This window comes from Silene latifolia, chromosome 6 (genome assembly GCF_048544455.1).
Source record: "Silene latifolia isolate original U9 population chromosome 6, ASM4854445v1, whole genome shotgun sequence".
Classification (NCBI taxonomy): Eukaryota; Viridiplantae; Streptophyta; class Magnoliopsida; order Caryophyllales; family Caryophyllaceae; genus Silene; species Silene latifolia.
The window spans coordinates 20,752,061-20,775,340 of NC_133531.1; the positions used below are offsets into that span (position 1 = coordinate 20,752,061).

At 32.8% G+C, this 23,280-nt stretch overlaps 1 protein-coding gene across 1 annotated transcript; it reads left to right on the forward strand.

Moving 5' to 3' along the window:
• The first annotated feature begins 18,247 nt into the window (after nucleotides 1-18,247).
• On the forward strand, nucleotides 18,248-19,031 carry LOC141587722 (uncharacterized). The gene is made up of 2 exons (XM_074409193.1): nucleotides 18,248-18,263; nucleotides 18,457-19,031. Exons 1-2 carry the CDS (start codon nucleotides 18,248-18,250, stop codon nucleotides 19,029-19,031), a joined length of 591 nt encoding a protein of 196 aa, XP_074265294.1.
• The last annotated feature ends 4,249 nt before the right edge of the window (nucleotides 19,032-23,280 follow it).

Here is a 23,280-nt window from a genome sequence, read left to right on the forward strand (position 1 = left end):
TTCTAATGCAACGCGGGTTCGAATCCTACAAAACACAACTTTTTTTTTACCATGACTATCCCTTTAGGACTTCTTATGCATCGTGGGTTCGAATCCTACAAAAACCACATTTTTTCCACCATGTCCATCACTTTAGGGTTTACCATTTCAAGTTACTTTACGACTTATTTCAAGTAGTTTAATTGCTTTTGAACCATAATTCGTTTAATTCGATTCGATGTTCACACATATTCTTAATTCAAACAAATAATTAAAAGGATATTGATGAAATGACTATCAAATTTATTTGAATTAAAAATTCTATAGCATAAACTGAATGAAATTCAAGACTACAAAACTAAACTTGGAAAACGTGTGAAATGACAAAATTAATAACCCAAAACTATAAAGAAACTAAAACTGGAGGCTTCTAATTGCGTGTGGCGGCATTCGATATCGATCCCTAGACCTCCATCCAAAATAAATAGGAGGAGGAGGTGTAAGTTGATCTCCATTATTGCCAAACTCATCCCGAACCTCTATTGCAGCGTCCGCAACGGGCATGGGTAGATACTCCAAGTCACCTACTTGACGCCATTTAAGATGGTCATCGGGTAGAATTGGAGCATTTTTCGCATTAAACTCCTCTTCATATATGTACTCGATATTTTGGCAAGGGACCCCATAAAGAGCTTTTTCAAATTTCTTTTGTGGAAGAATTTCCATCATTGCTTGAATGAACCGTCTTGTTTCCAAAACATCTTGTGCGCGACCTTTCTTCTCCTTTGCAAGTCGATGCTTCAACATACGATTTTGTAACATAAGTTTTGCAATTTTTTCATCTCGCTTATCCATTTCTAATTTAGGGTTAGTTTGATAAGGTTTTAGAATTTTTGTGTATTATGGATGATCTGTGTGCGAGTTAAAATGAGCAAATGGTTGAACTTAAATACAATCCCAACTCAAAATTCCCTCCATTTTTTTCCTCCAAAATTTCCCTCCAAAAATAACCACAAATCATACCCACGTTTAAGAATTACCAAATCTTTAAGAATAAATTTACAATCCATTAAAAATATAAAATATAAGATTACACAATATAATAAGATTATTTTAGAATAAATTTAAATAAGTAAATGGTATAGAAAATATTCCTTAAATAATTTATTTACAAAAATAAAGAATATGCATATAAATCAAAATGACCGAAATTTAGGGCATCCAAATAGGCAACAATAAGACGGAATATTAATGCAATATATTAAGAAAGTTTGACTATTTTATATATTGAGATTATTTCACACTATAAAATGCAATTATATTGTATACTTGACGTGCTGATACCCCCTTGCTTAACTGGTTACGAGTATGCTTGCAAAAACTAACTTACCCAATTCTCATCAACGCGGGTTCGAACCCCAACACAACATCTTTTGTTTTTGTTTTTTTAAGCCTCAAATTTTCGACTAATTCCAAACCAATGAAATTCACACAGTCATTAAATTAGGTTTCATCATTCTTAATAGAACGATTTCAATTAGGGTTCATCATCAATTGAATAAACAATTTTTCTATTTAATTGAATTTTGGATTAGGGCTACATTCGAATTACTTATTTTAGGACGAAAACAATGAACAATTTCGATAAAATTGAAATATCGATCCATTAATTTTATTAATTCAATTAAATTAGGGGGGAAATATTATACGAAATTCAATTGTTTTGATCCCTAATTCAATTTTGGGATGAACCCTAATTTAGTCAGATGTGTAATTGAATTAGAGTTTCGTTAATTTGATGCAAATAATTGTTTGATGCAAAAATTAATTATTTTGTAAACATTAATGGTTATTTTATAATAAATTATTTCATTTTTTGGAAACAAAATAAATGAAATAGGAAATAAAACTAACCATATAGTAGTTAACTACATATGCAAAATGACTAACCTAACCCTAAATCCATTTAACCTAATTTACCATGGTTTGCCATGTGTCATGTCCGTATTGGATGGTGTACAAAAAATTTGTACACCTAGTGTATCTGTAGCCTTTGAGTTGCCACAAAATAATTACTCAAAGCCATTATTGTTCACTTCATTATCCTCTTTAATGTCTATAATTAAGCTCTTCTTTTATTTTCCACCTTTTCCTCTTCACTTCATTTCTCATATTATTTAAACCCCATATATATTTCCCATGGTAAACATTTGCTCTCCAAATCCCGTTTTTGAGTTTGTCAAGAAAATATTTCACGATAATAGCTTACGTCGATGTTTCCTTACCATCAATAAGAGTGTAACTTAGCTTATGTGTTGTTATATGAGTATAATTTTTTAAAATTTTATGTAATGTTATTTGTAAATTCGTTCGATATTCTATAAATATTATAAAAAGAGTAAATAAAACCCCAATTAAAAGCCACATAAGCATGGCTAAATGCCACCTAGAGCTACTAAATGCCACATTGCCAAAAAAAACGTCAATATTATACAAGAATATTGGATACTGAATTGGCCCATTGTAAAAAGCCATTGTGAATAAAAAATAAAATAAAAGGAGACGCTTGAGTTGCCACAAAATAATTACTCAAAGCCATTATTGTTCACTTCATTATCCTCTTTAATGTCTATAATTAAGCTCTTCTTTTATTTTCCACCTTTTCATCTTCACTTCATTTCTCATATTATTTAAACCCCATATATATTTCCCGTAGTAAACATTTGCTCTCCAAATCCCGTTTTTGAGTTTGTCAAGAAAATATTTCACGATAATAGCTTATGTCGATGTTTCCTTCCTATCAATAAGAGTGTAACTTAGCTTATGTGTTGTTATATGAGTATAATTTTTTAAAATTTTATGTAATGTTATTTGTAAATTCGTTCGATATTAATATCATATATGAAGCATATTGTATATATTTTTTGATTACTTATTGAAAATTGTTTTTATATGTATTTGGTTTTAGAGTTCATCAATTTGATTAGTTTGTAGGCCAAGAGGATGATGCAGGCCCAATATTTGAAAAGGAACACTAAAAATGATCTTTTTGTTGGAGAAGGTTGTATACTAAAATTAATTTCTTTTATATCTTAATTTTCATGTTTTTGCCTTTTTGATTGTGTTAATCTTCATTTTTAAATTGATTTGTTGATCTAACCAGGGTTTGTTCCTCGCACCTTTCTTACTAAGATTTGTTGAGGCTTTTAACTTGAAGCCCTGTGATTTCAATCATTTTACCATTGTTCCTTTCGTGAAAATTGTGATTAAACTTGTAGAAATTGTTAAATTCGTGAACAATAATTAATCTCGACTCAATAATGGACTCATGATGTTCCCATTTTCGTAATTAGAAAGTATGAGTAAGTCATTATGAAGTACAAATTAAAAACCAATCAAGTAAAATGTTGGGATTGATTTAAATAGTTTTGAGTTTTGAAGTTTCATACTTCATCCATTGTCCAAAAATTATTAATCCCTCCTAACTTTAATTGATTACTAATCTCTCTATAATGATATACTATCAAATCTTGCAAATGTATGTTTTATTTGGGTATATGAATTTTTTGTATTCATCATTTTTCCTTTGAAAAATAGCTCTCATATAATGAAATTGGAGTTGCGAGGATCTCAATCTTATTAACAAGTTGGACAAAAAAATCATATTGACATGGATAATGGTTAAATGTAAATTATTATCTAATATTTATGCGTACATGTCATATTATCTAATGCATATGTCTTATAACACATAATGAGATTGTAATGAGATTTGTAGTAGGCTACTATTTAACTCATTTTATCATTTATGCAAAAATTAAAAATTTAGGATATTTGACAAATTGATATGGATGATATACTAAAATTAGCATTTATTAAACTTCATAACTATGCTACTATAAAAAAAATATTATTTATGAGAATTAAAATATTGAGAAGATAAAAAACCCTATAATTCTATATATTTTAAGCTCCTTACATTGTGAGATTTTTCATTCTAAAAAAGAAGAAGAAATAGTTCAAAATTATGCATTAATTTGCCTTTTCTTTTTGCACTTACTAACTTTATTTGCCTAGATCACAAAGAGACGTTCAAGCTTTCACATAGAAAATTTAGTACAAAATTTATACAATCTAATTAAAAGACAACCTTAAGCATTTAAATTTTTTTAACATGGATGTCATGAATGACTGGACTCATTGAAGGTAATTTTTTTAAAACCACATGTTATTAGTATATTAATCAAAATAACAACTAAAGTACAATATATAGTTTTGAAAATAAACCAAAGTTGTCAAAAAAAATAAGGCATTAACCAACTAACTTTTATGTATTTCAAGAATATATTTTTGAGATGGATCAACTAATTGCTCAGACAAATAGAAACAATACGATAAAAATAACAAAACTATAACAGATAAACCCGTGAATTTCACGGGTCACAAACCTAGTTCACATATTAAACCGTGTGAAATTATTGCATTTTCAACCCAATTTTCCATAAAAAAAACCACTAATCACAATTCACATTAAACCGTGTGAAATTATTGCATTTTCAACCCAATTATCCATTAAAAACGGCCGATTCAAATTCACCATTCAGATTTCTCACAATAACTTCACATAGCTGTACCCAATTAAAAAACCCTTATTCTACCCTATTAAAAAACCGTAAAAAAAAAGGCCATATAAATTACATATAAAACAACAAATAATATAAATTACATAAAAAGCAACAAACAATATAAATTATACAATAAACCCTTACTATACCCTATTAAAAAACAGTCCATAATTCTTTATATTCTCCATAAACTTCTCGGAAATCTCAGTTGCCATAAACCTCTTTATTTTCCTCTTAATTCCCCTTCACTTCCTCTTCATACGTTCCCCATCTTTCCTCTTTCAACCTGTAAAAAAAATTCAGTAAAACTATTCTCAAAAAATTCTTCTCAATTTCTCAAATGGCCATGACAAATGTTCTTACTATTAGTCAACTCAAATATGGAGTTAGACTTACTCAAATGAATGTTAGGGTTGTTCACAAATGGTCCAGGCCAGAATTTAGCAACAAAAACAACAAAGATAATAAGTAGAAACTCGATGCCATTGAACTATTATTTGTTGATTCAGAGGTATGTCATAAGCAATATGTAATTTATATGGCCTTTCTTTCTAGAATATCTCTATACAATTTGATGAAGAAATTTTGTCAAAAGATTATTACTCTACTCCATAAGAAAATATCACGATAAACAATTTTTGTATACACAAAAAAATTGAGAAAGATGGACACACAGCAACTTATTTAGAAATCATGAAATAAAAACGTTTTGTGACACTAGCAATAAACTTTAATTCTAGAATATCTTTATACAATTTGATGAAGAAATTTTGTCAAAGGATTATTACTCTACTTCATAAGAAAAAATCACGATAAACAATTTTTGTATACGTAAAATTGAGATAGATGGACACACAAAGAACTTATTTGATGAAGAAATTTGAGAGGCGAATGAAGTTATCAAGTTATGGCACAAGTAAAAATTTCGATTAATAACACTAAGGAAAAAATCGCTATCATTTGAGAGTGCGAATGAAGTTATTGGTTTCACATTTGTAAGTTATGAGTAGGAATTTCATATTATTAAAGTGATGAATCAAATGCCCCTATAAGTCGCATATAGCAATTTTTTGTAATTTCGGTTATTAGTAATTTATTCTTTTGTTAACAACTTTTTTGGCAATTTTGATTTTTTACGTAATGATGTTATCCAAGCAACTATTCTAAACAATTAATATCCCATTTCGGATCACAATTGTCTGCTGGTGGGGTGTACACCATTCTGAACTTAACAAGAGATAACAACACCGCCTAGACAAGGCAACCCTTCATCCATACCGCTTAAAGTTTGAGTATTCAACAAAAGTTCATTCCACAAATGATCCAACAATTCCAATAAGTCTATATCGATTTGCAAGTTTCAACGACATCTTGGAGGGTAAAATTCCCAATACACATTATATAGGTATGATCCGTGCAAATTTAATATTTATCTTTGTTATTTTTTTTATTTTCGAGCAACTTTTTTTTTTTTTTAAAAATATTTAATTTTTGACCTTTGCGATGTTATAGGAAAGCTATATGAAATTGGTCCGATAAATGTAAAACTCCAAACAAATTTGCATGCCGTACAATTAAGCTTGAAGATTTTCAAGAACCTCATCTCTATTTATCTTGAATTGAAAATATTTCACCTTCATAAATTTTATATATCTTAAACTAAAATTTTTTTGTTTAAAATTTTAGGGGAACAAAGCTTTCATGCACATTATGGGATCCTTTCACGGTTCAAATACCCGATATCATTTCCAAACTTCCCAATCCGTATACCAAAGGTCATTGTCATCCAATGTGTTCAAACAAAAAATATGAAGGTACTATAACTCATACATTATATGATCAAAATAAATTTAATGTTGATATAAGACTCTAATATTCAACCTCTTATACTTAATTTTTAGGTAATCGCGCCCAAACAACTTTCAACGCTCTAATGTTTTCAAGTCAATCCCGACATACCTAAGTCAAAGAATTTGAGCAAAGGTATCGCTCTTTTATATTTTTTTTTTCACAATTTTAACTACAAAGAACTATTATATGATCAAAATAATTTGAAATCAAAGTATTTGTGATTACTTCAATTATATGGTTACTTTACGCTAACTTATTTTGTTCATCTTTCCACTCCGCCGCAAAGCAACTCTTTGCAAATTATTGACGGACTGACGGCAGCACGAAAATGATGACATGACATTTGATAGTATAAAATCAATCGCTGACATAAAAGAGAATGAGAAGGTAGTTTATTGCCCATGTCTTTATTTAATAAAAATTGTGGCGTGAACTATAATGCTTTTTTTGTTATTTCACGTCTACCGAATCCTATATTTAAATAACGTATTTTTCCCAGGAGGGTTATTACTACACGTACGCAAAAATAATCGACCTTGACCGCACAACCGGGTTGGTACTACGACGCTTGCAAACTCGGTTGGACTAAGGCTACCAAAAATCACAAAGGGAGGTGGGTTTGTTCCAGAGAGAGTTGTGACGGTTTTATTAATGGTTTTACATCTAGAGTGCCTGTGTCCAACTTCCATAATTTTTAGACTCCTCTTTAAATTTGTTGTATTGTTTCAAAACTTCAAATCTGAGACTAATATGAATTTTATTAATCAAGATTCCAGTTAAATTTGAGGTTTCGGACCCTTCCGATGATTTGGTATATTTTGTTGTATTTGATAGTCAAGTTAATCAATTCGCCACTCAATCCCACCGAGATGCTATCAAAAATTGAAAAGGTTAACCTTTTTATACTTCATCGTTTTTCTTTTCCCTCAAATTTCAATAACCCAGCTTATTAAATAAAAAAATGTTTCTATTTCTAATTTATATTCTATGTTTTCCATAGAGTGGTGGTGATCCACAAGACATACCTCGCGACCTAGAAGTGTTCCTTGACAAGTCATTTGTATTCAAGATTCATATACATCCTAAGTACAATGTGGCTCAAGGTGGTACTAGCTATACCGTTGCAGATGACCGCAACCCCGATACATTGCATAAATGGCATCAAAGATATCTTGAAATTTTCAAAGTATGCTACAATTTTCTTAAACCGAATTTTTATTTCCTTCAAAAATAAAATATTATATTAATTATTTTACCTTTTGACGTATTAATAGGCGAAATGAATTCTTTTAAATCGAGGCCTACACCTTTGATCGATGGTCAAAGTTCAAGGTTATAATCTAAAAATTTTACCCTTATGATCAAATGATCGATATGTTCACAATCTGACCAACTCTTTTTTCTCTTTTATTTATTAGGTCATCAAGGATTTGGTTGTTCATACGTGTTGACGCGAGGTAAATATATCATTTAATCGAATACTTAAACTACGTACACGTATTTAAGTAAATATATCTAAAAAACTTACTATTTTTTATCAGGAGGAACCGTCCCAAACCGAAGACAATAGCCCAAAGATAACTCCTCAGAAAAGGCCGTCCCCAATTGCTGACCTTCAATCATGTGATGCAAGCTCTGCAACTAAGAAAATCGCTACTGTCAAGACGGAGAAGTGATTTGATAATGTTCGATTTAAACTTTAGAACTATTTTGGACGATTGTTGTTTTTTTTATAAGGCTACTTTTTGGTTAGATTGTGTTAACACCTGAACTTCGTATTTTTCATTGATGGATTTAAACTGGTGTAATGTTTACAATTTCTTTGAATTTCTTTTAAAGCAACTTCTTTTAAATTTTGGTTGTGTTTGTCTTTTCATCACTAAACCTTTTGAATTTCTTTGGGAGCAATTTCATACCTCACATATCTACTATGATATGCTACATTTAAACATTTACTCTTAATTTAAGAGTCAATATTAGAAAATTGCCATGATTGAACTTCGATTATAATGTCACTATTAAAAAACTTAAAACACTTGTTATTTATTAAAAGACTACTTTAAGAAATATTTAAAAAGAAAAAAATTGTTTAAATGTAGCATAAGCGAATAACCTAATCATATGTTATCTTATTTGACAAAATCCTAAAAACAATTTCCAATCTCTTAGCAAATTTTAGTAGACTTGAAATAATTACAAGTTTAAAATTGGATGTCGACTTTGAGAGTTTAATAAAATTGTCTAATTAATTGAGATAATGTTATGATAAGGAAAAAAAAAAACCCGCGTCTAAACTTGAAGAACATATTTTTAGATTTCGAATAACCTGTACTCAAAATTGACTAATAAATTCAGATAATATTTTGTTCTCAAAAGAAATAATAGACGTCTAAATTTTTCTGGAAATCTGTTCTCAAAAACATGTTAGATATTACTAAATTTTAATAGTCGTCAAAATCTCTTCAATATTCTCAACCAATAAAAAATACTCCCTCATATTCTATATATTCTTCCCCATTTCCTAAAACGGATTATTCAGGTTTTCTTCCCCTTTCTTATTTTGGAAACTTTTACTCTTATTTTATTCATTTCTCTCTCCTATCACCAAACCCACCCAACACTTTTACTCATATTTTATTACTTTTCTTAAAGTTTTGGCCCCACCATTCCTTATTTAACTCATAATTATTCATCCCTCTCTCCAATCACCAAACCCACCCAACTTTTTACTCTTATTTTATTACTCTCCTTAATTCTCGTGCCCATAAACAAGGGGAAGAATACATAGAATTGGAGAGAGTAATAATCAATGTGTCACGTTATTCAATCCTTTATAGATAACCGTGTTTCACATTCATTGTAATTTAGGTAATTGTGTATGTATTTGGAATGTTCTACAACCTGACTATTACAATTCTACAACTCCAAAGCCCTACAAGTACTCTAACTCCATTCAATATCACGTAATTCATCTTCTCACAAAACAGAAAAATTAAAAAACATCTCCATCCATGGCAGGATCTAAATCTCAACAACAAACAGCAAAGAAGAGTAAAAGAAAAAGCAGTGAAGGCGATAAAGGTTAGTTCATCTCTTTTATACTAATATTGACCTTTATTTAAGAGAGAGTTTATTTTGTTTGATTTTTACGGATTTGTATTTTGTCGATTTTGATATCTTTTGTAGAAGTTGTTTTTTGTCGATTTTTACAAAATTGATTTTCACTCAAATAAAGAACCTACAAGTAACTGTTCACGATTGAAACTTACACTGCTACTGTAAACAATTTATAATGAGCACACACAGTCCCACAATTTATAAAGAACCTACAAGTAACCTGACGTGTCTTAACTCTTAACAGAGAGGCAACAAAAACATTCAGATGGCTTCATTTAACAGGTTTTTTTTTTAAATATTTGCTATTATGCAACTTTCGAGAAAAGAATAAATTTATAGTTTGACGAGCCATCTTATTTTATAAATTATACTTCAAAGCCATAGAGACTTAATGCAATGCCTTCATTGTAAATGGACATTCTTCCAAGTTCCAACCCTCATTAAAACAACAAAGCAAACTTATAAAGGCCATATATCATAAATAGGTAAACAATGTGAAAGTTTGGTAAAAGTGCATTACAAAAATAAAAAGAATAATGGTGCAAATGCAAACTTATGAGTGACTTGGCCGGATTAAAAACAAAAAAAAACAAAAAATAATTGAATCAAAGTAAGAATAATAATGAAGGCTCATGGACAGATTCAATATCAAGTTGAATGTGATGTATTACCTATTACAGTTTGATGAAGCAATTGCAAATGATTCAATCATTCCGGATGCATTCTAATATTTCCCAGTTGATGGTGAAGTTCGTTCTTTTTTTTTTTTTTCCTTTTCTCGATTATTTTTATATCTTCTAGATAGTCCATTTTAGAGCTTCGTGAAATAACAAACACTCATGGGCTTAAGAAGAGAAACAACTACACAACAAAGAAAGAGTAAAGCACCACTTTATGGAAATACCTCATGTATTTACTTTTTTATTAATTAATTTACTAAATGCAATTTCAGTTTAGATACCCTTTATAATTCTTCATGTATTAGCTACATAGTAAATTTTTATTTTCACTATTTTTGCGGTGACCTTGAGAATATTAGACCCACCGTAAAAACAACGTCAATGTCCAGTAACACTCATTCACAGTTATCCAGTCATATATCAATTGACCAATTTAATATAAACATGTTCAGTACTCTAATTTACCAAGGTATGTCATCTAAATTCACATTTGTTTTCTTATATAACAAAGCGTATTACTACACTCAAATTCGTATTTTATATTTAATTTAAAAATAATATAATGTACGTCTTTGTTACCACTACGTGACATAACAAACAAACAAGGACAAAGGCAAGCATCAATTCAACCAAATCCTGGTAAAGCACCAATGGTTCAATCTCAGAATGGTACGTCTTTCATTTTAATAAATTTTATTTATTTATACAAAAAAATATAAAATCATTTATACCAGTACTCCGTAGATAACTTAAACTCCGTTGTATTAGAGAGGTAACTCATGTTGTATAGAGAGGAAGCGATGTTGTATTAATTTTTGTAGAGAAAAAAAGATAACGTGCAAAAGAGAAAAAAATCTGCTTTGTGAAAATGAGATGGATCATTGATTTTTATATAACAAAGTGAATTACTAATTTATTTTGTAATTATTTATATTTAATTTAAAAATAATGTAAGGTACGTCTTTGTTGTCGCTACGTGACATAACAAACAAACAAACAAACAAGGACAAAGGCAATCATCAATTCAACCAAATCATGGTAAAGCACCAATGTTTCAATCTCAGAATGGTATGTCTCTCAATTTAATGAATTTTAATTATTTTTATATAAATATTTCTTACATATACATTTGCAAAAAATAAAACCATTTTCACAGTTACATGGTTACTTATATAATTTCCCACCACACATGATGTTATAGTGTTTGATTTCACGCAAGTATTTCAAACACCTCCACATATCCAACGGCAAACATCAATTCAACAAAGTAAGGTAAAGCACTGTTGTATAACACCGAAAATGGTATGTTTCTCAGTTTAAGGATTTCTATAAAAACAAGTACGTACCCAATCACACTGATTTTTATGTTACTAACTTATTTATTTATTTTTTCCTCATTATCTTAAATTGACTAATTTTACTCAAGCACTTCAACCGCATCCAAATATTCAAAGTCAGTTGTAAATTCAGCCACATAAGGGTAAATCACCATTGTATCAATCTCAAACTGGTATGTCTATCACTTTGTGAATTTGTTTTTAAATAAAGTATAGCTTTGAACATGAAAAATTATTGTTTTTCGTTATCTGAATAATGTACTCAACAATTTTTGTTGTTTTAAAAATCACCAGATAGGACGAAAAATAAACTAATGGCAGCCTCTATAAACAACTTTTGGAATGGTAATCTACTTACTACCTCTTTTAGAAAAAATTAACTTATAACTATTTGCTTTTTTAATAACCCAAATGTGTACCTTAATTTTGTCTCATAGATTATGAGTTGGGAAAAGGTGTAAACGACTACCTACTTGCACAAACCTCAAGGAAACAACGGAAATAAAAATTGTCCATGAAAAGATCCAATGCAAATTTGTTAGTTTCTACGGGCCATAATATCTATTTAACCCAACAACAACGGGCAGCAAAGTTAGCGAGGGAAAAGAGGAAGCTTATCTTATGTCAAAGAAGGATTGCTAAACATTCTTCTAGCTCAAGACGCACAACTCCATCCAGCACCATCACATTTGGTACTTTTCATCAAAACCTTGCACTTTATTCAAATAAAGGAAAAAAATTAACATTTACAAAATTTATACATTTGTCTGAGATAATATTGAACAAAGAACTTTCGGGAATGAAAATGAGATCACCGGGATAACACTTCACTACGGCATTTTTAAAGGCAAAACATGATCCGAGATATAGCGAGGGATCTTTCATCAGCATATGAATCTTATGAAGCTAATAATCGTTTAAGAATGGAAGATGATGACCTTCAAGGTCATATTATTTTCATATTTCAAGCACAACCACTACTACAAATACAGGCTATAACAACGGTTAAAAACCGTTGTTGTATAAAAAAGCGGACGTTGTTAAAGCGTCCGTTGTAAAAGGTTTTAACAACGGTTGGTTTTCTTAAGGAAACCGTTGTGAAAAATATTAACAACGGTTTTAAGTATAAAACCCGTTGTGGAAAGTGTGACTCAATTTTGGGGGGAAAGTTATAACAACGGGTTTTAATATACAAAACCGTTGTTATAACTAAAGACAACGGGTTGTTTGTAAATAACCGTTGTTGTTTGTTCTTAAAAAATAAAAAAAAATTAAATTAAATATTACTAGATGCATGCATAATTACGGCCCCGTTAGAATTCGATGCATGCATTATTAATGACATCTTCTGCATATATGAACGGATAATATGGAATGAGAAGGGTTAGTAATAAGATTTGAAGCAGCATTATTGAGAGAGATGATGATGATTATGGCACAACTTTCTAACATATATATTAATTAAAAAACAACTCAACCCACACATTGCTTAGTATAAATACATTGCATTATCTCAACTAACATTTCCATTATCTCAATATATTCATCTCCAAACCCTAACTGCTAAAACAAACTCTACTTAATTTTTCAAAACAAACTCCAAAAACTCCAACAAAATGAATGATTTCATCCTTAAGACTCTTACCATGATCGAGAACAACAAAACTTCATCCGCAGGTTCCTCCATATTGAGGAAAGTTTCAGGAGCTACCTTGCGGATGCTCGATCCGATTGAAGCACGCCAAAGAAGATGGCTTGACGGCAAAGAAAGGGCGTGATTGCGGCTATATGACGATATAGCAAGCTTGCGAACGGAACCTCCAAATAGCCAAGGAGGAGAGGACGGATACGATAGAGCGGAATAAGATCCTCTATGAAAATATAAGAATTGCATTTTTATATATGTAATTTTTTTTTAATTTATGTATTTATAAATAAATATATATATATATATATATATATATATATATATATATATATATATATATATATATATATATTAATTATGTTTATCTTGCTTCTTCATCTTGCTTCTTCATTGTTTTACTAACTAACTAGATTCAAATAACATAATGGTCGATAAAAACACATACATGCAAAAGAAATAAATAGAAAAAAAAAATAATGACGATGAAACTAACAAAGGTACGGCGAGATTTACCTTCGATAAATACGAACGTAATAGACGATGAAATCAACAAAGATGACGCGAGAAGATAAATCGGCGATGAGAAAGTGAGAAAGAGAGAAAGAGAGAAAGAGAGAAAGAGAGAAAGAGAGTGTGTGTTTTGTGTTTGTTTGTCTGCTGTGTTTGTGTTTGTGTTTGTGTATTAAGGGTTGTGTTTTGTAGGTTCGCAGCAGACTTGCTTGTGTGGTTTATAGTATGGAAGGTATTGACGGTTATTAAACAACAAACGATTTGTGAAATATGTTTTAACAACGGTTGTAAAATACACTGTTGTTAAATAAGTTTTAACAACGGGTTTCAAAATAACCGTTGTGATTACTTTTCACTAACTTTGCGCCAATTTTGCGCTAAATTATTAACAACGGTTGTGCATGTGTGACCGTTGTTAAAACTAATAACAACGGTTTTATAACCATACCCGTTGTAATTGATTTTAGTAAAATTCGCGCCACACATTCTACAACGTCTATTGTGATTTTCGTGAATAATCGTTGTTAAAGGGCCGTTGTGGTTGCCTGTATTTGTAGTAGTGAACTTTTATAATTTTTCATTCTTTTCTATTGACATTTCTCTTTACTAACAGATCTTGAAGGATACGATGATATCGGGGACCCTATTTACACTTGCACTAAATGTGGAGCTCAGATGTGGTACGGTGAAAGGGATCGTATGGATACGAAGCCCGTGGTGCCCTCTTTTACTATGTGTTGTAAAAATGGAATAGTAGAACTTCCGTTTATATAAAAAACCTCCAAAGTTGTTATGTGATCTCTTGATGCGAAAACACCCCCAAAGTAAACATTTCATTGAGAACATACGTAGTTACAATAATATGTTTTCATTTACATCTATGGGTGGCAAAATAGATCATTCAGTGAACCGAGGTAGGGGTCCTTACACATTTAGAATAGGTGGGGAAAATACACATTTAATTGGAAGCTTATTACCTAATAATGACGCACCACCCAAATTTTGTCAACTTTATATTTACGACACCGAAGAGGAGTTGAAGCACAGGAAGAACGCTCTAAGGTTAGCCTTTTTTATTTTTCTATTTCAAAGTTCTCTAAAGTTTTAGTCAATTTTTCTTCAGTTTAATATTTTAATCTTTAACAATTATATATGCAGCTCTACTAATGGTATTCGGTTTACGATGGTCTAATGAAGGATTTAAAAGAAATGGTTGATCGTTACAATGTTTTGGCAAAATCATTTAGAATGGCTAGAGATCGGCTACACCAAGGTGCTGATGGTGAGGTGAGGTTAAGGCTCATGAGATCACGTAATACAGATGGGAGGACATATAATTTACCTCTTTGTCTCGCAGGTGGCTGCCCTTATTGTGGGAGATATGGAGAACACGGTTGATAGTAGGGACATTGTGGTTGAGGAACGCTCCGGTAGACTACAACGTATATTAGAGCTACATGCTTCTTATTTAGCCTTCAGCATACCCTATTCTCTTTCGCGTGGAGAGGATGGTCATAGACTTGGTATCCCTCATAGTCAACATTCTATATCATCTTCAAGTAGCAATGAGAACGCTAGGGATAAGTTAACCTTGAGGGAGTGGTTTGCTTTTCGCATTCAAGACAGATCATCAACCAAAGAATTTCCAACTATTTTGATGGCAGGTATATTCTTTTGGACCTAATTAATTTTTTTGTCCTTATTAATTTTTTCCTTTTTTATTTTAGTTTTCTATTATTTTAACCTTCAATTAATTTAGTGTTTAAATATATGGCTTCTTTAAAAAAAATGTTCTAACTTTATTTATTTGTCAGGAAAACTATTTCAACAATTCGTTGCTGACGGTTGCACGATGATAGAATCTGACCGCTAAAAGTACATCTGTTTCAACCAACCAAAGTTGCGGTCGGAGAACTTCAAGAATATAGAAAATGCAGCCGCTATAGGACAAACGAACCCATCCTCCGCTGGTGTTCGTTTCATTGTCCCCTCATCTTTTAAAGGGAGTAAGGGTTTCATGAGAGAAACATATTAAGATACAATGACCATTTGCAGGTGGTGTGGATTTGTGGGTATCTGATTTGTTTATTACCTTCACATGCAACCCAAAATGGCCTGAAATTACTAGGTTTGTTCAAAAAAAAGAGGACTGCGGCGGAGGATAGACACGATATACTTACTCGAGTATTTAAGTTGAAACTCGACGAGCTCATACAGGACCTTAAAGAAACGACATATGTTTGGACGAACAAGTATGGGTGAATTTATCATTTTATTTAGTTTACTTTTTAAACATATCTTTTATAATATTTAGCTAGAATAATTTTGATAATTAACTCCATTGAATTAACTAATTTTTTTTCCAGTTGTTTACACTAGTGAATTCCAAAAACGTGGCCTCCCTCATGCTCATATTTTGCTATTTTTACAAAGGGATGACAAGTTCAGCCGCGTCGATGTTGCCGTGTTATAAGTCTTGTCAAATTCAGACCCTTAGAAAACCCACCCTTTATGTGCGGTGAAAGATTGTATGATTCATGGTCCATGTGGAGAACTAAACCAAGATGCGCCATGCATGATTGATGGAATTTGCTCTAAAAAGTTTCCAAAGAGGTTTAATGAAAGAACTATTGTTGACGGTGATGGTTATCCAGTTTATAAGAGAAGGAGAATGGAACAACAATTGAGAAAAATGGTAAAACCATTCATAACAGATATGTTGTTCCATACAATGCTGATTTATTGTTGAAATATCGTGCTCACATTAACGTTGAATGGTGCAACCAAGCAAGATCCATCAAGTACTTATTCAAGTAAATTAATAAAGGATATGACCGTGTCCTTTGTTAGTGCAACTCGCAGCAATAATGGTACTCAATTTTATTCATTTCTTTTCTATTTCATATTTTTGGTCATAAAAATCTACACTTAAATGTCTTATGATGCCTTTTTTTTATTTAAATAGGTAGTCAAGACCCAAATCAAATTGATCAAATACAAGAATACTATGACTGCAGTTACATTTCACCATGTGAAGCAATTTGGAATATTTTTGCCTTTCCTATTCACTATATGACCCCCCCTGTTTTAAGGTTGGATTATCATCTACCTAATGAGCAAAACGTTATTTCCCATGATGACGATCTAATTGTGAAGTGGTAGAAAGGTCTTCAGGAGGTAGGACAAAATTCACAGCTTGGATGGAATATAACAATTTGAAATCTGATGGTAGAGATCTAACCTATTGCGAGTTTCCACAAAAATTTGTATGGAAAAAAAGGAAAGGGTATGGAAACCGAGGGAAAAAAGATTTACTCTTGGCAGAATGTATCATATGTCTCCAAATAGTGGTGAGAGGTACTATTTGAGAACTCTTCTGAACTTTGTAAAAGGACCCAAATCATATAAAGATATTCGAACTGTAAATGGAGTCCCTCACACAACTTTCAAAGAGGCATGCTACGCTTTAGGCTTACTTGGTGATGATAAAGAGTACATTGATGCCATTGAGGAAGCGAGTTATTGGGGGACGGGGTTTTATCTTAGGAATCTTTTCTCCACCCTTTTGCTCACAAATAGCTTAGTGAAGTAGGAATTAGTGTGAGAAGACGTGGAAGTTATTATCGGATGATATCTTACACGGAAGACGAACGGAACTACGTAACCAGGTACTTGGATCCATAATTTACGTTATTCATTATTTCAATATACTAACGTTCTCTTCCATTAACCTAAATTTTTGTATTTTTCGTGATTACGATCCGCAACTCTCGCGGCATTTGCGGACTTACGCACTATCCGAGATTGAATCTTGGTTTCAAAGAAATGGTAGTTCCCTGCGTAACTTTGACAGCATGCCATATCCGGACGTTGATATTCTTGCTACGTGCTCCAATAGGCTCTTGGCTGATGAGTTATCTTACGATAAAGATGCTTTGAAGAAGGAACATGAAGTGCTTACTTGTTCAATGACGATGAACAAGTCAATTTATAGAAAAATTATGTACTCCGTTGAAAATGGTCAAGGTGGTGTATACTTTGTTTATGGGTATGGGGAAACCGGTAAGACTTTCCTCTGGAAAAGCTTATGCGCTGGAATAAGGTCGAAAGGTGAAATCGTTATAGCTGTCGCTTCAAGTGGCATTGCAGTTATCCTTCTTCCAGGAGGGCGGACAGCCCACGCCCGACTAAGCATACCTATTAATGTCGATGAAAACTCCACGTGTCATGGAATACGACTAGGAACCGATTTGGCAGAGCTACTAAAAAGGGCAAAGCTTATCATATGGGACGAGGCACCTATGGTTAATCGTTATTGTTTTGAAGCTCTTGATATAAGCTTGAGAGATATCATGAGAACTTCACCGAAATGAGACCCTGAAAAACCATTTGGAGGAAAAGTTGTGGTCTTTGGCGGTGATTTTCGACAAATCTTGCTGTTATACCTTAAGGAAGCGAGCGCAAGATATTGTTGGTCTTTCTTATCAATTCTTCTCCTTTATGGAGATATTGCAAGGTTAGAACATAATGTCTATTTTATTTTACCTAAAAAATCTACTATAATGCTAAGATAATTACATTTACTTAGTAATTCAATTCTGACCTTCTTATTTAATTATTAAATTTAAGGTTTTGAAGCTCACGAAAAATATGAGACTCCCAAGTCGGAAGTGCAGAGTCAGACGTTGATGAAATCAGACAATTTTCAGAGTGGATTCTCGAAGTCGGTGGTGGTTTAGCTGGTGGCCCAAATGATGGTGTAGCTAACATTGAATTACCCGAGGATATACTAATACAGCCTGGATTAGATCCAATAGCTACCATTGTAGAGAGCACATACCTATCTTTAAAACATCACCTAGGCGACCCTTGGTACTTCACTGAAAGAGTTGTACTAGCACCTACTCATGATGTCGTCGAAGTGGTAAACGATTATGTCTTGGATCAAATTCAAAAGGAGGAGAAAGTTTACTTAAGCTCTGATGAAATCAGCAAGGAAAAGACCAATTGTGGGGTTCGGGAACTTTACTCTACTGAGTTTCTCAACTCTATCAGATGTTCTGGTTTACCTAATCACAGCTTAAAACTGAAAGTTGGAGCTATAGTCATGCTTCTTAGAAACATCGACCAAGCAAATGGATTGTGCAATGGCACCCGAATGGAGGTAAATCATCTAGGAAATCGAGTAATAAGTGCAACTGTTATTTTAGGAAGTCATGTTGGTAGCAAAGTCTATTCCCCGGATCACGTTGACACCTTCCGACACTACAATGTTCCCAGTTAAGTTCGAAAGGAGACAATTTCTTTTAGCGGTTTGCTTTGCCATGACTATTAACAAAAGTTAAGGGCAATCTCTATCCCGTGTTGGACTTTATCTTCCTAGACCAGTCTTCACCCATTGGCAATTGTACGTTGCCTTATCTAGGGTTACAAGTAAGAAAGGTCTAAAAGTCCTTCTTCTAGATGAAGACAAAGGAGTGACTAATAAAACATCTAATGTTGTTTACAAGGAGATTTTCGACAAACTATAAATTTGTCTTAGATTTTCCTAATTTGATACACTATTCTATTTTTGTATGTATTGGAAACTTATTTAAAGTAATTTATCTTTTATTTTAATTAATTTGTTCTTTCATTTTCCTTTCTCATTCGTCTTATAAATATAATAATTTGATGCAACTAAAAGCTATAGCATGATTATTAGAGAATAAAAAAGATAACTAGCCTTGACTTATTGCCAATATCAACCACCCATTAAAATCCATAACATAACCAAAATATGAGAGCTTGATAAGAAACCCAAATATAGTTCAACTTTGCTAATCCAAGTCGCCTAATTTTACCATTTACCACAAAAAAAACTCTCTCTGAAACCCTGATTGAAAAAAGAGAATCCCATCAAAGATGAATTGAAGAATTTCAAGTGCACACTATCTTATTCCTAAGGCAAATTATTGGCAATATCAACAATGGGGTCAACACAAACATTTCAACATAAGATTAAAATTTCATCGCAATCGAGCATATAAATCAATGATGGTGTAAAAGGAGATTTTGACTTACCATTGGAGGTAAAATGTTTTACGAACACAAAGATCACCTTCTCGGACTATATTCACTCGCTTTCTCACCACATAGACAAATTGTTCCTCATCAATTCAGCTGGTACAAGGTACCGAATTATTTAATATTTTCACGAAACACACAAATCGAATCGGGCTCATGGAAACCGCATTTATTGAAAACAAAAACGCACAGTGAATCGGAGTTCATGGAAACCGCATTTAATGAAAACAAAAACACACGGATTTAATCGGGCTCATGGAGACCGCATTTATTGAAGATGTGCATACGTCAAGAAACCTCGAATACGAACACATTACAACAACATCACCCGAGTGCCTTAGAGGCCCTTGCCTATGGCGAGTAAAAGGAGAGGGGTGCTTAGATGCGCTCAACTTTCCCACTAGGCTGAAAATATTAAGAGACAATTTCCAAACGATCACATTACTAATATCACTCTTTCGGAACGCACACGGTGTGGTTGGCGACTGTTGTATTCCTTTACACTAAATAAATTGAATGTCTTAGTTGGTAGTTGGTAACTCCATTGAGTGGATGTGCTCAAGAACTGGTTTCAAAATCGTTCGAAATCGGTGGCCTTTGTGGTTACACCAAAAAAGGGAAAATATAACGAATATTTGACTTAACTGGAAATGAAATTAAAGTTGTAAACAAGATCAGCTAGAGATTTTTGCATTCAAAGTAACTAACAAATGTTGAAGTATCAAATAAGAGAAGAAGCATGAAAAAAAAACGGACTTTTTCTTATCAATGTCGGGTATGTCGCTCCTTTCAGCCTTCTCTACAATCACTTGCATATATTTTCCAACTGGGTGAGGATTTCTCAGTCAACACATACACAAAGACACCGGTAAATTAACAAATCATAGAAGTAATTCATAAAGAATTAGCGGCTAAGAGTAGCCATACAGGTATTCTCTCAGGATACTTCTCCCTGATACGAGCAGCTTTTGCTTGCCTTTTTTCTGCAAACATGAAAAATTAGTTGCCGCCCAAGTACAAAACTGCAGTTCATAAATATGTGTAGATACTCATTTTCGCACCTCCCGCAAAACCACCCGGTGATGATTGGGCCGCATGTTTGGTACGCGGAACGATTTTGTGATTAATAAGTTTATCGTCAAGTGATTGCTCAAACACTGGTGTCTACCTCTTAATTGTCATCTACGCGCCGACACTGGTCGTTTTGTGATAATTAGAGTACATTTGGAGTCCAGCCCTAAAACCGTCTTCATTTTCTGATAACCGCTAAATCCCGAGTCAGAATGTTCTGGAATGTTCCGGATATTTCTATTCCATATTTCACGACTTTTTAATCTTTGGTAAAGAATTTCCCGTAATATTCATACAAAATATTAAGGAAAATAAGATTAATCAATTATTCCATAAATTAAACACGGAAATCTTTCTTCCGCAGGAGGAAACCACTTGGGAACAGACGCAGCATGTGTTGCGCCTCTTCCAAAGGACGCAGTGACTGCTGCGCCTCTTCCCAAGTCCTTTTCTGCGTATTTTTCGTATCTTTTCATATCTTTTTCGAGATTCACTTCCAAAGTTTCTCTGAAAACCCTAACTCCTTCACGTGATTAGTATAAATAGGAGCCTTCGCTCCTCATATTTCTCACGCGAGTGTCCGCCCTTCTCTTCTCCATTTGCATTCTAGACCACGTTCTTACTTTTTGGCGTCTACATGCTTGAACTTTCGACCACGTAAGCTCGGATCTTTCTGAGTACCAACCTCGTTTTGCATGACCGACCAATTTGACCAACTACACCATAATCAACTTAATTAATCTTAATCGTTTTCCTCTTACGAGGGCACTTTTGTTACATTCGAGTCGAGCATCACTAAAACATAAACTTAGTTCATCTCGTTTCGTCAAACATGTAAGTACGAGGGTATAAATCCTTCTTTTATTTATTGTTATTTACCTTTTTATAATCATCATGTAAGATTTATGTCGAAAATACGCTTAAAACCGATTTCTAAAACACTTTGTTTAAATCCTTTTCACGGATTAAAGAAGACGGCGTCGAGAAGGACGCAAAGCACTGCGCCTCTTGGAAAGGACGCAACACTTGCTGCGCCTCTTCCTGAGCTTGCCGTTCTCGCTTCTCTTCTTCTTCCTTCGTCTTCTCGTTAGTTTCGTTTCTTTAATTTCTTTCGCCATTGTTTGCTCTTATTTCGTTCACATAATAGTTTTTCATATTATTAATCACTATTAATATATAATTCGTCATTAAATCCCGACTTAAATCCCTTATAGCCAATATTTTGGTTTTTCGTCATTAAAATCAATCCGGGTTGTAGAGATTCGATTCATTCATATTAAGTCTCTGAAATTCGATCTTTGATATATTCCCATCTGTTTATCCGTAATTAGTTCTTCATTAATTCATCATATTTAACCTAATTAGTTCACCCATGTCATTAATCAATCTTTCATTCATGTAATTAATTCGTTTACATTCGTTTCATCCATGTTTTATCGTTTTTATGACTCATTCATATGTAATTAATGTATTAAATCACTTTCATCCGAGTCGAATATCGCAATCAATCATTAAATTCACCCACGAATACTAACGATTTGCAGTTTCGGCTTCACGGCGAACTCAACCTGGGAATGACGCAAAGAACTCATCGCGCTCTCTTCCGAGCCGTGCACTGTTCTAGGTTGATTGCCTCTCGAACTTCCGTTCGCCTTGACCTAGTTTATTAGTTTACGTATCCAATTAATTGTTATTCGTATCATCGTTAATAATCTGTTCATTTATTTATTTTGTTCTTTCTCAAATTATCCGTTTTAAATGTATTTTCGACATAAATCATTAATCCGATGTAATTATTGTAATTTTCATTATTGTATTATTGTATTTCTTTTATCGCGTTGTTTGTATGCCTTCATATGTAATTGAATCTAAATCCCAACCTTGACCCAAATGTATGATTAAATTACGTGTTAACCGACTTAGTATTAATTCTCACATGTTAGGATTAAAACTTGGATGTTGCATTGCATGCATATAATCGACAATATATCAAGTATAGACGATTTTCCCTAATCATTAGTAGAGGCCGCTATCGAGGCGGGCGGGATTAGGTGTTCGATCAAAAGAGCTTCCTTTACCCCTTACTCCGGATCTTTGTGAACATACGTGTTCATTGGCATCCACGAGTCATTCTAGACATAGAATGCTAAGGGTAATGAGTTCTTGGTGTTCATGTCACTACTTTGTGTCTTGACATGACACGAGGTATTCGAACGGTTTCCAATTTTACACAATAAATTGGTGGCGACTCCACAAATGCAAACGCTTGTTCTCCTCCCAAGCGCCCCCGTGGGCCCGCATCCACAGTTTGGCGACTCCGCTGGGGATAACACACTTACGTGTAGCCAAGGGTGAAACTTGAACAAGGTTAGGAAATAGTTTGTACAAGACAATTG